Raw genomic sequence first — 17,990 nt, forward strand, 5'->3', positions numbered from 1 at the left:
GGTGCTGTACCAGCCATTCTGGGAGAGTACAGGGGGCACTGAGGAAACATGGTGAAGCCAGGTCTGCAGGAGATATGTAAATGGGAGAAAAAATTAAGAAATGATGAGGATGAAGCTCTCAGTATACCAGTGATGCCACATCATTCTTCTGTCTTATGGTCATTGGTAGTTTCCCAAAAGATGACATCACAGATATAAGTGGAATGAGGATAAATTTTGTGGCAGTTAAGCTCCCTTTCCATAAGATAATTCAGAACTCAGCACTCTCAGAAGATCTTGAGAATGGCCACAGCTTCTTTGTGCTAAAAGGAGTCAGATGTGGCAGCCTGGCCATCATGAGAAGCAAGAACTTAAGACACTTTTCAGGTGACATATAATAGACATGGCCAACTGGGATGAGGCCCTGGAGCAGATCCTGCACATGGTGGAATGATTATACATTTCAGCTTGCCTGGGTACCCCTACAGATCCAATAGAATGAGCTGGGGAGTGGTAGGACGAGTGCTCTGTCCTGATCAGCTTGCTACCACCATGACCTTTACCAGGACCTATGGTTAAAAACATGGGTGGCTAGATGGATGATTGCATGGATGTTTTGTATCAGACACACTTTTCAGAATATTTTTTTAACAATGAATACCATCAGCAAGTAATTATGTTCAAAGAAACTGTCATATTGGTTTTCTTCCACAAAGCTGAAGGAACAGCAGTACATACTATACAAAATATTCCTTACCGTCAGGCTCCTGTGGCGAACTTCCACAGTTAAGTCTCATAACAATAGGAGCATAGGCCAGTTTCCCTTCCACACAATGCTTCCTGATGTCATCCAAAATATTCAAGGGGAAATGGATATGCAGGTCACAAAGAAAAAGAATAGTATGGCTGTCCTAGAACACAAAACACGACACAAAAGAAATGGTTAAGTCCACTGGAAGATCTGACTACATTTCATGTCATGTAGCCTGATGACCCTGCACTATACAGACTCGACTAACCCCTAAGACATGTTTTAGGAATGTTATTTTTGTAAATTTATCCCTGAGCTGGAAATATCTGTTATGGTGGGTCTTACTACAAATGATTACATCTACATGGAAATATTCCTCAATCAAAAATTCTGAAACAGGATTTATGCCTACTGGAGGAGAAAATCCAGGGTTTTTTTTGTCTTCATAGGGCAGTACTTAAAAATGGTAAGTTACATAATAGCAACAGTGAAACAAACAAACACCAAAACAAATAAATGTGAGCAAGATTTAACTTATTTTAACATGATCCATATCAAAATTTGATAAAAAGTCAAACAAATATGGAATACAGTTAAGTCGATTTGATTATGTCATATTTAAAATGTTAATAAAATAAAGATGTATAAATGATTTATAAATGTTATAGTAGAAACTGAAAGACTACAGAATTACTTTATTAAATATATATCAAACACATATGCTATAACTACATAAACATATATATATATATATATATATATATATATATATATATATATATAAAACATGTATTTATCTTTACATTTCCAGTAGCTCTATCATTATGTCAACTGCATAACACAGCATACTGTTTTTACAAAACCTTATAAGATGAACTGAATGTAAGTTTCCAAATAAACAGAATAACTTTGCATGGATGAGGTGGAGTTCATCATACACACTCCTGTCAAATGTCAGTGAACTGAATAATGATTATTTTTATCCACCTTGTACATGTATAAATATCACTTTGGTTACAAGTGCCCTACAGTAAAAAATACCACAAAGATTAGTAAGCCATTTTCTGTAAATCTCTGTGGTTAAAAAGCAGTAGGTTACAGTGTGTGATTTTACACAAACTGACCAAATTTTTTCCTGAATCATACACCCCCTCCCCAGAAAATTCAGAAAAAAAAAAGCTGTGCACAACGTAGGAAATGCAGATGTATTCAACTACTATAATAAATACTGCAATATTGTAGTATGCATCACTTTCAGGACTGCAAAATTCAGAATGCAGTTCTCCTGAAAAAGGATGAAACAAAGATTATAATATTGTTTCTTTAGGAATAAAGGCTTGTGTTATTATTAATGCAATATTAACTTGTATTTTCTTATTTTGGTTGTCCCAGGAATGACAGACTTGCTTGAAAGACTCGTGAAGGTGGCCATCAGTGCTGATACAATAGGATAAAACCCTGACTAGTACCCAGGAGACACAAGTTTAGTTAGCTGCTCAGGCCCCTTTAAGAGATGAGGCACTTCTTCCAGGTGGGAACATGTGGTTATATGCTTAGGGCACATTGGTAAGATACAAGCAATGAGTGTGATACTATTGCTGTGCCAGTAACCTGGTGCTACAGTATAGATATGTGGACTTTTAAGAAATATATCACTGCCTAGGTAAAGTTATTTCACCTTGCAATGCTTCTTCGTGGTCCTCTTATAATGTCATCCTAGCACTTTTGTAGGCGAATGATTAAGAGTACACACTGTATATCTTGACCTAGCCAAAGCGTTTCACACAGTTCCCCACTCAGACATATTAAAAAAGCTAAATAATTTGTTCAGGACTTGAGAACTTATGTGGACAGTGACAAAAGGATTGTGTCTAGATCTAGAGATGCCATCGTCCCCCTTTCATCAGCCCTCATTAGGCCAACCATTGAATATAACGCTCCCTTTGGCATGTATCTGTCCAGACACATGCAACAACTGGAATGACCACAGAGATACCTCAATAAAAGGATACAAGGCCTATCAACATGTCCTACATGGGTTGACCTAAAGCCCTGTTACTATACTAAGTATCCTATAGACTGTGAAGTGGTGACCTGTATCTGGCATACAAGGCTTCTTCCAACCCAATACTGATGGATTTACTGCACATCAGCAAGACAAATGGCATAAGAAATACCCAGTCCAGTGATCTAAACTTCATCTGCAACATTTACAGAATGGTTTAGATGGAGAAGTATATCCACAGAGGATACCACTGCTCTGGAATGGTTTCACCATCCACATAAAACAAAGTTCATCCCTGTCCATATTCAAGTGTAACTTGGATCTATTAATGGGAAACAGAAAATTTACCCCAGGACTGCCTCTGTACTACTAATGGACAGAAATGCTTTATTCCATGATGGGTCCTTCAAATTATCTATGGTATGATTCCATTTATTCTCATTAGGAGTAATATATATAATTATCAACCATGGGATGGTTAAGACCAGTGTTTAACCAAGTGGGATAGGTTAATTTGAGCACAAAAGGGGAACACTGTTAGGCTTAAAATGGCCCTCAAGAGAAGTTAGTCTAGTGTGAACCTATAACAGAAAAGTCCATTGTGAGTTGCAACCTGGAAGCTCCTCATCTGCTCATGTCCCAGTCATATTTTACGTGATTGGTGAGATCCCTTTTAACCTTTATGCGGAGAATTGAACCCTCTATCTACATGGCTTTCCTGAGTGGGAGACCCTGCAAGATGACAGGCTCTTCTGGCATGTGTAATATTAGAGGGCCATCAATAAGTGAGCAACTGTCCATGATTAGGAACATCAGAAAGCTGGCACCAAACAAGGTATGATTCAGTTGCAGAAGAGAGAAAAAATAATTTAAAAAATTACTGTCAAACATGCTACAAGAATAAATAATTTACACAATGTCTCTGTCACATAATATATCAATGAAAACATATACAAAAATGGGATCAAACTGGATAGATGGCTGTATCATGAATAGTGTGTGTGTGTGTGTGTGTGTGTGTGTGTGTGTGTGTGTGTGTGTGTGTGTGTGTGTGTGTGTGTGTGTGTGTGTGTGTGTGAAGATTAACTTAGATTATTTTAATTGTTACTTTTTTACATCTTCCAGCAAATGTCTTGAAATGGTGACTCTACTAAATGAACTGACCACACATTCTCAAGAGATTAATAATGTACCCATTCTAGGTAATTTAAATAGAAACATCCCTGTAAATCAAAGTGTGCAAGAGGGTAATATTTTGAAGCCATGGAGTCTTCATCAATTGATTATATGCCCTGGTAGACAACACTTCCATCTATCCATCCATACATATTTATTCCTATATCTAACCATTCTTCCTTTTAAAGTACTTATTCTGTGTGGGTCCTTGCAATAGCAAGCTTATCAAAGTAAACTAGACCTCCTAAAGGATGATCAACATTTTTCATCCCATTCTGTGGGGTAAATACATCCTTACATGTATTAACCCAGAGCTCTTGAATAAGGAAATTAAAGCAGAATACTATCTTCTTATGAGTATTAAGGAAGTTGTTCCAATTCCTTTGGCAATTTATCAATATGTCCTGTTTGCTCTCACTGCCTGCTAATGTACAGTTATCCTACACAAATTTTCCTTATACCAGTAATGTCTCCATCTTTACAAATATTTTTGTTGCCTTTCTAAGAACACTCGCTCAAATTCAATTCAATTACTCCAGTCACCTATACTAAACAAAGAACTCTTTTCTGGTCCAAGTTGAGGTAAAATTACCTCAGTATACATAATTCTGATATTGTATTAAACATCATAACTTCCTGAAATACTGACATTCATTGTTTAAAGTACTGTAACCCAATCTAACAATGGCAAGACCTCACAAAACATTAATTGCTATTATACAATGCCTCCCCTAAAACGTGCACGCTGATTGGCCAGCCCAACCAGCGTGCCCGTTGTAAATCCCTCAATATACTAATGGAAAAAGGTCCGGTCGCCCGGACTTTTTCCGTTAGTATAAAACACTGTCTCGCTATGTTAAAAGAGTTTAACATAGCGAAACAGGTTTAAAAAAAGCAACGGAGATCTCCGTTGCTTTTTTTAAAGCTGTCTCGCTATGTTAAATTCCTTTAACATAGCGACACAGTGTGTAAAAAGCAACGGAGATCTTGCGATCTCTGTTGCTTTTTTTTTAAAGCTGTCTCGCTATATTAAATGGGTTTAACATAGCGAGACAGCTTTAAAATAAGCAACGGAGATATCCGTTGCTTATTTTAAAGCTGTCTCGCTATGTTAAACCCATTTAACATAGCAAGACAGTAAAAAAAGCAACGGAGATCTTGCGTTCTACGTTGCTTTTGCCCACAGTTCTGATGTACTGCGCAGGCGCGCAGTACATCAGAACTGCCGCAGAATACCAGACAGCTGCGGAAGGGCAGTAAAGAGGCATTATACAATGCCATTATTTAAGAAAAGTAATTATTTCTTTTCTTAAATAATGTCATTAAATAGCAATAACCACTTCTGGGTGTGGGTAATGCTGGATTTACCACGGTTGGCTTTGTTTGGTGCCTCGGGCTTCGCCCTCGGGACCAAACCACGCCAACTGTGGGTAAATCCAGCATTACCCACACCCAGGTGTGGGTTATTGCTATATAAGTGCACTACTCAGAGCTTATATTTTATTGACAACATTCTTCAGATTATCCAGCTCTCTGTTTTAGACATCAGTGCTCACATCATACAAAACAAGGTGCACCCCTTCATCCTTGCTCCTTTCAGTAACACATTTTCCTCCCCTACTACATCCATGATCCTATCAGTTACACCTTTTCAGCATCCTGATCTCTGTTAGACATCCCACCCATATCTAACTTTATCTGATGCTCCTTCAGTAATACTTTGTCAGCATCCTGATCTCTGTTAGACATCCCACCCATACCTAATTTTATCTGATTCCCTTTGAGTAAAACCTTTACAGCATCCTGATCTCTGTTAGACATTCCGCATGTACCTAACTTTATCTGATGTTCATTCAGTAACACTTTTTCAGAATCCTGATATCTGTTAGACAACCCACCCATACCTAATCTCATGCCCTATCAACACAACTTACACCACTGTTAAAACACAATAAGAACCACTTCCAGGTCATTGTATTTACCCAAATCAAAATTTTTATTTTCCAATTCTAATCCAGATAATTTATCACAAATCATGTCTAGTTTTTTCCATTCAACCTTATATTCCCACCAAAATGCGGTTTCATTAATGAAATGTGCCTTCCAATTTTAGCCAGAGAATATTATCTTCTGTATGACACTTCCAAACTTCAGCTGCAAAATCTTTTTAACTTTCAACATGATAAGTTAGTCATCTTAAACAAATACCCATCCCCCAATGTACCACCCTCAAATGTATTAAATAATCTCCAATAACAGTATTCTTTCAGCTATTTCATGAAATTTATAATTTTCTTATTATATTTGGTTCATTTTTCACTTCTTACAATACCTGCAAAAATCAACACCCCCATTCTTATAAAAAAAAGTCAATATGCCTGACCTGGCTGTAACCTTCACTTACTTTCCATATCACTGTTAATTTTCATGTGAAAAATTAAATGAGCATAAGTAAGCCTACCGAGTTATGTCTTCTACTGGGAAATAAATGTATAGCCTACTATCATCACTGACAAGCAAGAACTATATGTTTACCATAAGCTCGTTGACAAGTAAGGCATATCATAACCTGTCATACTTTTGTCTGCCCAAGTTCAATGCATCAGTTTCATCATGCATCCTAGCATTAATCAAAAATTCACCATCTAATCTGCATTACCTACCTTTCTGAAGTTTCTTTCTAAAAATAGATGTCTTGAATGCCATCAGACACACAGCTTCCCTCTGAAGACATTTCAGACTTGCGTGTTTTTATCTATTATTATTATGTGCATCATCATCATTGTGTTGGAGAGTGAAGATTCTCCAACTGGATTTTAATGTACAGGTATTGTCATATAAGAATCATCTTCATCACTTCCCAGCAACAGCATATTGAACTAAAATAAATTAGGGACTGAAAAAAGCACACAGCTAATACTTTATACAGTCACAAAATGTGGCTTTGGCCCTTTATTGAGTGTAAAAAAAAAAGGTAAATTAAAAACAAAGCAAAATTACAATAGCTGTAATATCAAAGAGGTGCCATTTTACTTACCCCGTGCTAACACTTTTTCTTTTAAATATAAAGAAAAAAATGCAGTTCTGAGAGACAGAGAGAAAGTGTGTGTGTGTGTGTGTGTGTGTGTGTGTGTGTGTGTGTGTGTGTGAGTGAGTGAGTGAGTGAGAGAGAGAGAGAGAGAGTAAGCGCACATACCCCTCAACTTCTTTGCTCACAAATTCAGATCTGAAGAGGCTTTTTCAACAAGCATTATTTGAACAATAACAAGTTAGAAACTATAATGTAACATTATTGACTAACTGTACAGAAAGGGGTGTTGTAATGCTTTGACTATATGATTTTTTTTCATTCATTTGATCACAATGACAGATGAGGCATATACATTCAAGAAAGCTGTATATATTCAAGAAAGTTGCAACAATTGCTGAGCGCATATATCCATACCTCACAGCTGTCCAGATTTTTGCAGAATGTCCTGAGTTTCACCTCATGTTGTTGGTTCCTATCAGCTGACCAAAGGTGCAGGTTAGCGAATGCGACACGGTCGAGCTGTAAACGCCGAAACGGCAAAATATCGAATTGGTATGTAAGCAAATTCTTTGCCTGGGAAAGAATTTGCTTGGTCGCTTCGGTAGTTTGCCATTTTCGGCACTGTAGTGCGGTCTCGGAGTTGGTATATTTAAGTAGGGGGGGGGGTGAATTCCTCCACTTAATATCATGCATTAAAGTGTTTTCTTTTTTTTTTTTTTTTCTTTGTTGGAACAGCGATTTTTTTTCCCTTGGAAAAAAATGGCTGTTCTGACAGTTCGGTTTTGTAAGCTTTCACTTACATGGGGTCGATTAATCACCATTTGCTAACCTAAGCATTCGGTGATCTAATATAGACCCATATTTTTGGTCTGTTCCCTCATAAAATTTTTGGTTTTCTAGCAAATCAGAACTGAAGTCATTACCTCTCCATCTGCATGAGAATCTATGTGAATATTTTGTTTTGTATATGTGTGTGTGTGTGTGTGTGTGTGTGTCTGTGCGTGTGTGTGTGTATGTATGTGTTGTTGACATTAAATACATCTGTGCAATCAGCCCTCTAAAACACCCCTGGGAGAGTGTTATTTTGCCAATAACACCCACCTTTTTAAATATTATTGCTTGCTTTCACTGCTGGACTCACTTAACCCCTTACCTTACACCACCACTTCACTGCTAATGGTATTCATAAACTCCTAGTTCAAAATCCTTTCCTGTTTTACCAAGAAGCCTCTTATCACATTACAAACATGAATTTCATTCTCAGTTACACACAGTACTTCCATATCCCCTCCTTTCTATCTTCCTCTAAAAAACACTAATATAAACACTCAAGTTAATGTGCATGATGCTAGATGTCATCCTTGAACCCACTTCAGAAATTCTCTTCCATCATTCCTCACCTCTGATCGTTAATCTTTATCTGTGCTCCCTTTACTTCCCACTCACACAACCTACCTTGTCAAGTTTAGCACGTGTCCTTCATCTCTCATTCATCATCAAAACCTTACCTGGTATTACACATATTTATAGTATTTCTATTTGCCTTATTCACATGAAATGCCTCTTTCATGTGAAATATTTTCTGCTCGCACCTGTCTTATTCCTCCATATGTCAGAGTGCTCATCTGTCCTGCACTCTGTCTTCTTAGTTATGCTCAGTCTCACAGTTTTCAACTCATTTACAGGTTCACAGGTAAGTACTGGGCTAGCTGCCATGTGGGCCATTTTAAGCATAAACAGTTTCCCATTTTGTGCTCAAAATAACCTATCCCATTTGGGTATAGACTGGACCTATCCATCCCATGGTCAATAATTATACATTACACCTAATGAGAATAACTGGAATTATACTATAGATAATTTAAGGGGACCCATGCGTGGGACAAAGCATTTAGGAGCTGTATCTGTCCATTAATATTACAAGGGGTAGTCCTGAGGTAGATTTTCTGCTTACCATCCAAAGATCTAACTTGCACTTGAAAATGGACAGAGATGAGCTTTGTTTTATGCAGATGGGGAGTCTGTTCCATAGCAGGGACATCGAATGTGAAATATACCCATCCCACCAAACAGTTCTGTTGATGTTGCAGAAGAGGTTTAGATCCCTGGACTGAGTGTATCTGATGCCATTTCAGTTGCTGATGAGCAGTAAATCCATCAGTAATGGATCAGAAGATGCCTTGTATGCCAGAGACAGGTAAATTCTTAGCAGTCTGTAGAACACTGAGTATAGTGACACAGCTTTGAATCAATCCATGTAGGACATATTTAGACCTTGTATCTTTTTAGCAAGAAGCCACAGTGGTGCAGTGGTAGCATTGTCACTTCACAGCAAGAGGTTCTCCCGTTCGATTCTTGGCTGGAGCACCTTCTGTGTGGAGTCTGCATGTCCTCCCTGCAGTCGAGTGGCATTCGAAAGACATGCGTAGAATGGGTGTGCCTTCGTTGAAGGTTGGGCATCGAGCTGGCACCTTGACACCATAAAAATCTACTGCCAATCATTAGAGGACCGGAGTTCCGCTGTGGTGACCCCTAACCGGGAGAAGCCAAAAGAACAACAACAACATCTTTGTGGGTGCTCCAGTAGTTGCATGCGTCTGGACAGAATACATTGCTAAACATTTTCTGTTTCATGTGCCCACCTTTCCAAATATGTGTAAGCTAAATGGCTGCATCAAGTGTGCTGTCCTTGAAATGTAACTCAGCTCTTTCTTTCTTCCTGTTGTTTCTTTCCACACAGTGAAACAATCTCTGCTAAATTAAATCATAAAATACGATGCATCTCTAAACTCAGTAAAATCACAGCTATTTGTAACTGCAATAATGCAACATTGTTCATCTGCTTATAGTATACTCTTTAAAGAAACCAACCTGTGCTACCAAAAGTACTGAGAAAAGCAATACTAAACTAGTCTTTATTAATGTTTGTTTAACTGAAGAGTCATGCTTTTAAACAAGGACCCTTTTTCAGTTTCTAACAGCAAATAATATACACATCATAAATTATATCTGCATTAATTGCTTACATCTGTAACTATTATTTTCATTGATAATGCATACAAGATAAGAGCTAATATAGTAGTGTTTGCCAGGAAATTATATTTAGAAGGATGTGCTTGAGCAATTATGGCTTCAAATCAACATTTGAGAAGTTACAATTACTTGTAGGGCTCCAGCATCAGCATCAACCCCTTTTCCAATGTTTGAACATGGTGTCTGGGTGTCACATCAGCAGTGACCATCACTTTACATAACTCTCAAATTAAAGCGTCCAGGTAATGAATATCCTAGCAATTTACTGTATGTGGAATTTTTATTATTTTGCTTATTTTTCTAGAGGAGTGAACCAAAAGGAAAATAAGTAAAGATGCTTTACTTTTATGTTAGTGAAACTGCTTTTATGTCTTAGGTTTCTTAATGGCTTTTAAGATTAGTTGCCAAACAAATGGTTATTTGTTTTAATTTTTCCACTTTAAGGCGAAGTGCTTACTAAGTGGTGTTGGAGGTCTGTTGTAATGAATGCGAGTGTGATAGAAGCCTCTTATTAATTTCTATATCTAAAGAAAATAAATAAAACTCCGATCAACATGGCTGAAAGTGAACTATAAACTTTAATGAAACAGAAAATGTAAAATAAAAGGTGACCGCTTTCACAGATACTCAATCTGCTTCCACAGACCATATAAAAACCACTAAAGGAAGAGCAATTTAAAAATCTAACAAGGTCCAAACATTGAAACACATGCAGTCAGCTGACTCACGAATGAATCAACCAATCAAGTGCTCACTATGGGCCAAGCCCCCAAAAGGGTAATTTAATGATATAGGGAGCGGGATTTCAACACTGGCTTCAATGAAATTGTTCCAGTCAATCCTGATGGAAGGTGTGCTTGTAAAAGTAGTATCTAACGTAGCTCACGGCATTCTGTTATATTATTCTGATTTCCACCCCGCACATTCAGTTAAGTCAGCTCCAGCACAAAAAACTTGAATGAGTGATCACTACCTCAACTCCAATACATGCTTGGCCAGGACATTAGTTACTTTCTTTTTATTTATATCATTTATATGCTCCATGACCCTTTCTTTTAGCATGTGATTCATTTTGCCAACATAGAAGGCTCTGCAGACAGTACAGTCTGCATAATAAACCAGATCTTTATTCTTACAGTCAGCATAAAAATCTATCTCTATTATAAAACCAGTACTGGGTTGCAGAAATGAGGTGTTTGTTAAAATATATTTACATGCTCTACAGGTGCGGCATTTAAAAGTCCCTTTTTGATCAGAGTGAAATGTAGTCTCTGTCAAGTTATTCCAATAGAATAATTATCATTTAAGGGAAAGGTTATTCCTGAAACAAAACCTGGGAGGATGATCAATAACCTTTCTGATGTCAGGGTCAGCTTATAAAATAGACCAATTATTTTTTCAAAATATTACAAACTATGTTCACATCACTCGAACAGGTGAGACAAACCCTATTCTTATGACTTGTACCAGCAGAAGTAATGTCTCCAATATTATCATTCCTGAATCTCTCAGAAAAGTAGAGCCTTCCATCACTACCCCTCATATGAAGTACCTCATACATGCAACTTTCAATCGTATGTAATTTATCACTCATTCAAGTGTTCACAAATTCAAGTTTGTTGTGCTGGAGCTGACTTCACTGAATGTGTAGTGTGGAGATTAGAATAATATACAGAACACCATGAGCCATGTTGGATACTACGTTTACAAGGACACCTTCCACCAGGAGTGAATGGGATGATTTCATTGAAGCCAGTTTTGAAATGATCCCATCCCTTATGTCATTAAATTAAACTTTTGGGAGCTTGGCCTGTAGAGAGCACTTGATTGGTTGATTCATTCATGAGTCAGCTGACTGCACGTGTTTCAATGACTGGACCTTGTTAGATTTTTAAATTACTCTGCCTTTAATGGTTTTTATATGGTTTGAAGAAGCAGTATCTCTGAAAGCACTTTCCTTTTATTTTATATTTTCTGTTTTATTAAAGTTTATAGTTCATTTTCAGGCATGTTGATAGAAGTTTTATTTATTTTCTTTGAGTATTTTATTTTGTATTACTCTGACATTTATTGAGTGACTTTGAATTTTGTTTTGTAATTCATATACCTGTTTTAAACAGGTACATTTATTTTTATTTTTCTGTTCTGTTTAACTTCACAAAGAAAGCACTGATGTAAACAATGAAAAGAGAGTTGCATCAGCTTTTTGTGTGTATATTAAATCACTGCATTAATGTTTCTGTAAGGACAGTATATTTTCAGGATTACTTCAGACTACTCCATGAATTTTTATCCTCCCCTTGTACATTTCATTATCATTTGGCACCAATCTGATGTCAGAAGTACGCATTTAACAAAAGAAAATCAATACAAGTCTGATGACTGTAATGAACTTTGAACAAGGCCATTTTGTCTCATGAAGGACAAGGTCACTTAGTAAAGATGAGACTCATTGGTGAGTTCCACCCCCCCCAAATCATTTAGTTGCAATTAAATATTAATTTCTTTGCAAGTTTTCTCCTGGCCTTGTCTCACATAATAATACACACATGTATGTATTTTTTTTTCTTTAAGGGGGCCTGCCAATCATGTGCTCAAGCTCCTTCTTGACTGCTATTTTCTATAAAGGGAAAATACACTGCAGATGCAGTTAAAGGTGCAAATCAAGTTTTTCTGTGTCCTACTCTCATCTTCCAAGTGAGGTAAATGGTGCACTGCCATAGGCAATGACTAAAGCCATGGCCATGTGACATGGTTATTACCCTTTCCCAGGAAGTGGGATGAGTTACTGGTCAAGGCCATTTTAATTTCAGGAAAGTACAGAAGGTTTTACTAGATCAAAGGTAGCTTAATTGAGAGTGGTAACTTGCAGGAGCACAAAAGATATATATATATATATATATGAAACATGACATGGTTCAGTTTACTGACAATTCTCTAGTTACTTAAATGCTATACACATTTAGAAAAAATAAAACTTAAACTGCAACTGTGTCTGAATTTAGAGTTGTACCACAAACACATCAAAATATGCAACAAAACAATTGGCAATAACCAATAGCACATTTTCAACTGGGTTAATGTAAAAGGGTAGCGTGATAGATAAAGTAACTTATAAAGATGTGTTTCTCCATTCTTAATGTTTTATTTATTTATTTATTACTTAAATATACCAACTCCGAGATCGCACTACAGTGGGGAAAAGGATATATTTCCTCTTCCCCATGATCACCCTGCTGGCCACGGAAATATGTTCAGCTTTCCGGATTTCGATGTTGACGTTCTTCGCTATTGTCGGAGTTCGGCATTTATGTGTCACTGTTTAGGTGTTCGCGGTTGTCTTATAATATAGACCCAGCTATTCTTACTGCATTTCTAGCAACACATATGCAAACATAAACAAGTGTGATTAGGCACTTCTTGTTCAAATGAAAACGCCTAGGATATTTTAATAACTAGTATATGCATTGGTAACTGTAACATTCAGATTTTCTTTCATTCTTTATCTGATTATTTAACAGGATAGTCCAACTGGACAGCTACTAGCTGCCCATTTTTAGTAGAGGCCTGGGGGAGGTTACAAAGGGTGCAAAAAGTACAAAGCAAAAAAAAAAAAAAAAAAGAAAATTAAGTTATTAAGTTGATATAAATAGCATATATATATATATATATGTGTGTGTGTGTGTGTGTGTGTAAGTTAAACAGGAACATAGCCAGGAATTAGATAGGTGGATCTTGAAGAGTGTTTTGAATTGTGCAGGGTCAGGGTTGGTTATGATATTGTGGGGGATCAGGCTCCAAATTCTTGAGAGTTGACTGGAGTAGACAGAATCTCCATAGAAGTTGTTTGCTTTTTTTGACTTGTAATAGACATTTATTGGAGGATCTCAGTTACCTTTTATTAGTTTGTGATTGAAGTAGATTACAGAGTGTTGGACATTTTTCTGGTTGATATACTATACAATGAGCCATTTTTAGTTGCGTATATGTTAGAGGATTGCATACCTATGGTAGTGGTGCTGCGGTAGCATTGTCGCTTCACAGCAAAGATGTTGTTGCGTTCGACTCTCAGCTAGAGCGTATTCTGTGTGGAGGCATGCATGAATGGGCGTGCCTTCATTGAAGGTTGTGCGTCAGGGCTGGTAACTCGGCACGTAAAAATCCACTACCAAACATTAGCAGACCGGAGTTCCGCTGTGGCGACCCTTAACCGGGATAAGCCGAAAGACACAACAACAACATGTTAGAGGATTGCATAATTTAAGCCAGTTTCAATGGCGAAGTGCAATACAGTGATGGGATTTAGATGGAAAGTTAGTGGTAAATTCGACAATTTTATTCTAGCAGGCCTCTAGCCTTGCTAGATCAGATTTTTCAGGTTGGTGAAAGTGGCAGAGGCATAGAGAAGAGTAGAGAGTAGACAAGTCTTGCGGCATAAATGAAGTATGGTTTAATTCTATAAAAAGAGCCTAGTTTAATTAAGCAATAACCCACAACCGGAAGTGGGTTACTGCTATTATACAGTGACATTATTTAAGAAAAAAATACTTCGTTTTCTTAAATAATGGCATTGTATAATGCCACCTTGCTGCCCTTCTGCAGCATTTCTGATGTACTGCGCATGCGTACGCTTACGCAGTACATCAGAGCTGTGGGTGGAAGCAACGGAGAAAGCAAGATCTCCGTTACTTTTTAGAAAGTGTTTCACTGTGTTAAAGGAGTTTAACATAGCAAGACAGCTTTAAAAAAAGCAACAGATTTCTGTTGCTTTTTTTAAAGCTGTCTCGCTATGTTAAACTCCTTTAACATAGCGAGACACTTTCTAAAAAGCAACGGAGATCTTGCTTTCTCTGTTGCTTTTGAAAGTGTCTCACTATGTTAAAGGAGTTTAACATAGTGAGACAGCTTCAGCTTTAAAAAAAGCAACGGCGATCTTGCTATCTCCATTGCTGTAAGAAAAAAAAGACTTCTACTAATGGAAAAAGTCCGGGCAACCAGACCTTTTTCCATTGGTATAAGTCTGATTTACAACGTGCACACTGACCAATCCAGCATGCACATTTTGGAATATTAATGGGGGGTCGTTGTATAATGTGAACTTTTTAATGGTTTGAGATGGGTGCTTGTCAAATTTCAAGTTGTGACACCAAGTACTTTAGTGTGCATTACAGGTTTAGTCTTGGTGTTATCAGAAGAATATATTTGAAAAGGGGATTTAAATATTAATAACAGCAAATGTAAAATTGTATTTCTTCCAGTGTTAATTTGTTATGAAATACATATCAGTCAACACTCAGCAGTTCTATAAAAGTCAATACATGTTTGGTTACCTACCAGAATGCATGATGGAGAATAAGATAGAAATTACTTTATGGAAGTTGTATCTCATTTGTTACCCTGAAGTTTAGGTGACCTAAGTGCTACAGAAAGGAGCTAATGACACAGGACTGCACGATGTACTGAAATAAGATAAACTCCAGAATAAAGCTTATTTATTTATCATCAGGTTGAACCCATTGTCTTGTTTTACAAGTATTTATTGTCTGTTGTTTTTCTTTGCAGGAGTCAGCATAGTGATAACCAGGATACTACTGTACGAGTTCCAGATTATGTTGTGACCCTGCTCCACAGAACAGTTCAAAGAGCAATCTTTCAGGAAGAATAATTTTTTTTCTTCTGAAATTCAATGAAAGATGCTGATGTGTTGGAAGCAAACATTTCTGAGCAAACCTAAAAAAGCCAATATTTAGCTATGCCATACGGCTTGGTGATGAAGTACACATGCTCTGAATATGCACTTTACTGTTAACAGAGACATCAACATGCTTTTCTGCTCTGTTCTCTGTCACTCACATTTCCGGATGGGCTTTTCATTTACTCTCGTTTCCTGAGTGTTAGAAGGGAAGGGGGAGGGGATAGCAGATTTGGGCTGGTCTGTCTCAGCTGTGTTCTAGGTAAATAAATGCTCATGAGATATAGAACTTGTGGTTTTAAGGAGGATGCTTGCTAAAAACAAGAACTGACAGAAGACATACAATGGTTTTATTACAAATGTAACTACTTTTTTGTGGGTTCCAATTAAAGGAGTTTGGTCAATTTTGTAAGGCAGTTTTCATTTGTATTAAGTGTTTGTGAACAAAACAAACATTATTCTTACCCACATGCTACTTTTACTACAAAACATTTACCAAGAAATCTTCAGCCTGCCTAGATCCCATGTACTGCACATAGGAATACACAGTTCCTCCCAATAATGTACAAATATTCAATTCAAAATGGCCCTGTTCTATGCAATAATCTATTACACTTAATGCTAATGTTTCTAGACTTAAACCCTACTACACTAGATATTACCAACATATGCTCTGGGACTGAATGGATTCATATGTTATTATGACCATTGGACTAACAGATGTTTTTATCCTGGGGATAGCAGTGCATGTTAAAATGTGTATTAAAGCTGTAATGTGGCACACACATTTAGTTATTTTATTATTGGTGCACTTATATTTTAGTATGAGTTATTTTTCATTATGTCTGTTTTTGCTTAAGGTTATGTGTATAAAGATTAGGTAGGATGATAAATGGGCAAAATTTGTGGATTTTAGTAAATGCATTACAGGTATGAATGGCATGCTGAAATTTTTGCTTTACTCTGGATTACACAAAATAAATCAAGTCCCAACTTGGCTCCTGCTTAGAAATGTCAATATTTATTTATTTTTTTTACAATAACCACTTCTGCATTGATCATTGAGCAAATATGTTTGGTTTAGCAGCCCAATTTGATTATATTATGCAATGTAGAGTGCAACATCTTTTTCTTTTAATGAGTTTACTTAATACTACATAGGGCTAACAACTGCTATTGACACATTACTTAATAACATGAGCAATGGTCTCATCTTTACAGGAGTATTCATAAAAATGATGAAAGTTCCTGCTTCGAAAACTGTACAAACTCAGCTTTATGGGAAACACAATTAACTGGGTCCAAACTTGTCTCAAAGGTTGGACTTTCCAAATATACTCAAACAGCTCATTCTTGAGATAGAATTCACTTTATGTAAATAACTGTTCCTTTTGTTCTGAAGTACTGCAGTCAAAGAGTTCATATATATAACAAACAGGGTTTCTGACAGCACAGATCTTACTGGGGAGTTGCCCCTTAAAATGCATTTTGTACATTTTCGTTTTTTGTTACTTAAAGTTTTCTCTAGTTATTTCAACAAGTTTTTTTTTCTATATTTGACTTTTTTTTCACTACTGACAAAGTTAACTATGTACTTTTTTTGTTTTGTTAACATTTGCTTCCTCTTTTAATTATTTTTCAAGGTAAATATATTTCAAACATATCTTTTATTTTTGAATACTGTTTATGACAAAGTGATATACGTCTGTGAGACACAAGTATGTTACAACTAATGCACTTCTATTACATATATTTAAGATATATAAGAGCCATTATTAAGAGATAGTGAAGTGCACATTACCTTCAGACATTTTGTTTTTTCACATCTTAGAGAAAGCCACTTATGATGGGAGGTATACTGCTTGGACATCATTTTGGAAGTTCACAAACTGTACTGGCAAAAGCATATAATGCCTTTGAGCATGCAATACTTTAATGACGGCAGGAATTTTAAGAGTCTCTTGAAATCTAAGACTTAAAATATTGATTTTGATTATTGTGTCAAGCACTTTCAGTTGCCATAGATGATATCTGTTTGGCTTATTCAAGTATTATCCAATAAGTTTTATGGAATTTACCATGTGATGTCAAAATGATTTTAAGTCATGAAGTTTGAATGAATGTTTTATCTGATGAAGTTCACTTTTCTGGGAATGAAGGTGATCATCATTCAATGACCTGATATTTGACTCTGTTTCCTTTATGAGTGGTGATTCAGTATGTTATGTTTCCAAATTTTTATTCAATTATAAAATCTTATAATCATAAAGTGTACAAGGCACTTGCCAGAACCCCAACTTGAGCTTTTTCAAGAACCAACAGG

The 17,990-nt window shown here is 36.6% G+C and overlaps 1 protein-coding gene across 1 annotated transcript in view; it reads right to left on the reverse strand.

The window, feature by feature from the left end:
- Positions 1 to 17,990, reverse strand: part of B4GALNT4 (beta-1,4-N-acetyl-galactosaminyltransferase 4) — a 1,859,522-nt gene that overhangs the window by 116,479 nt on the left and 1,725,053 nt on the right. The window contains exon 17 of the mRNA XM_044082670.1: positions 737 to 890. Coding sequence (XP_043938605.1) covers positions 737 to 890 — 154 coding nt within the window. The remainder of the gene's footprint in view (positions 1 to 736; positions 891 to 17,990) is intronic.

The sequence above is a fragment of the Protopterus annectens genome, chromosome 9.part0, assembly GCF_019279795.1.
Source record: "Protopterus annectens isolate FY-2018-M chromosome 9.part0, PAN1.0, whole genome shotgun sequence".
Taxonomy (NCBI): domain Eukaryota; kingdom Metazoa; phylum Chordata; order Ceratodontiformes; family Protopteridae; genus Protopterus; species Protopterus annectens.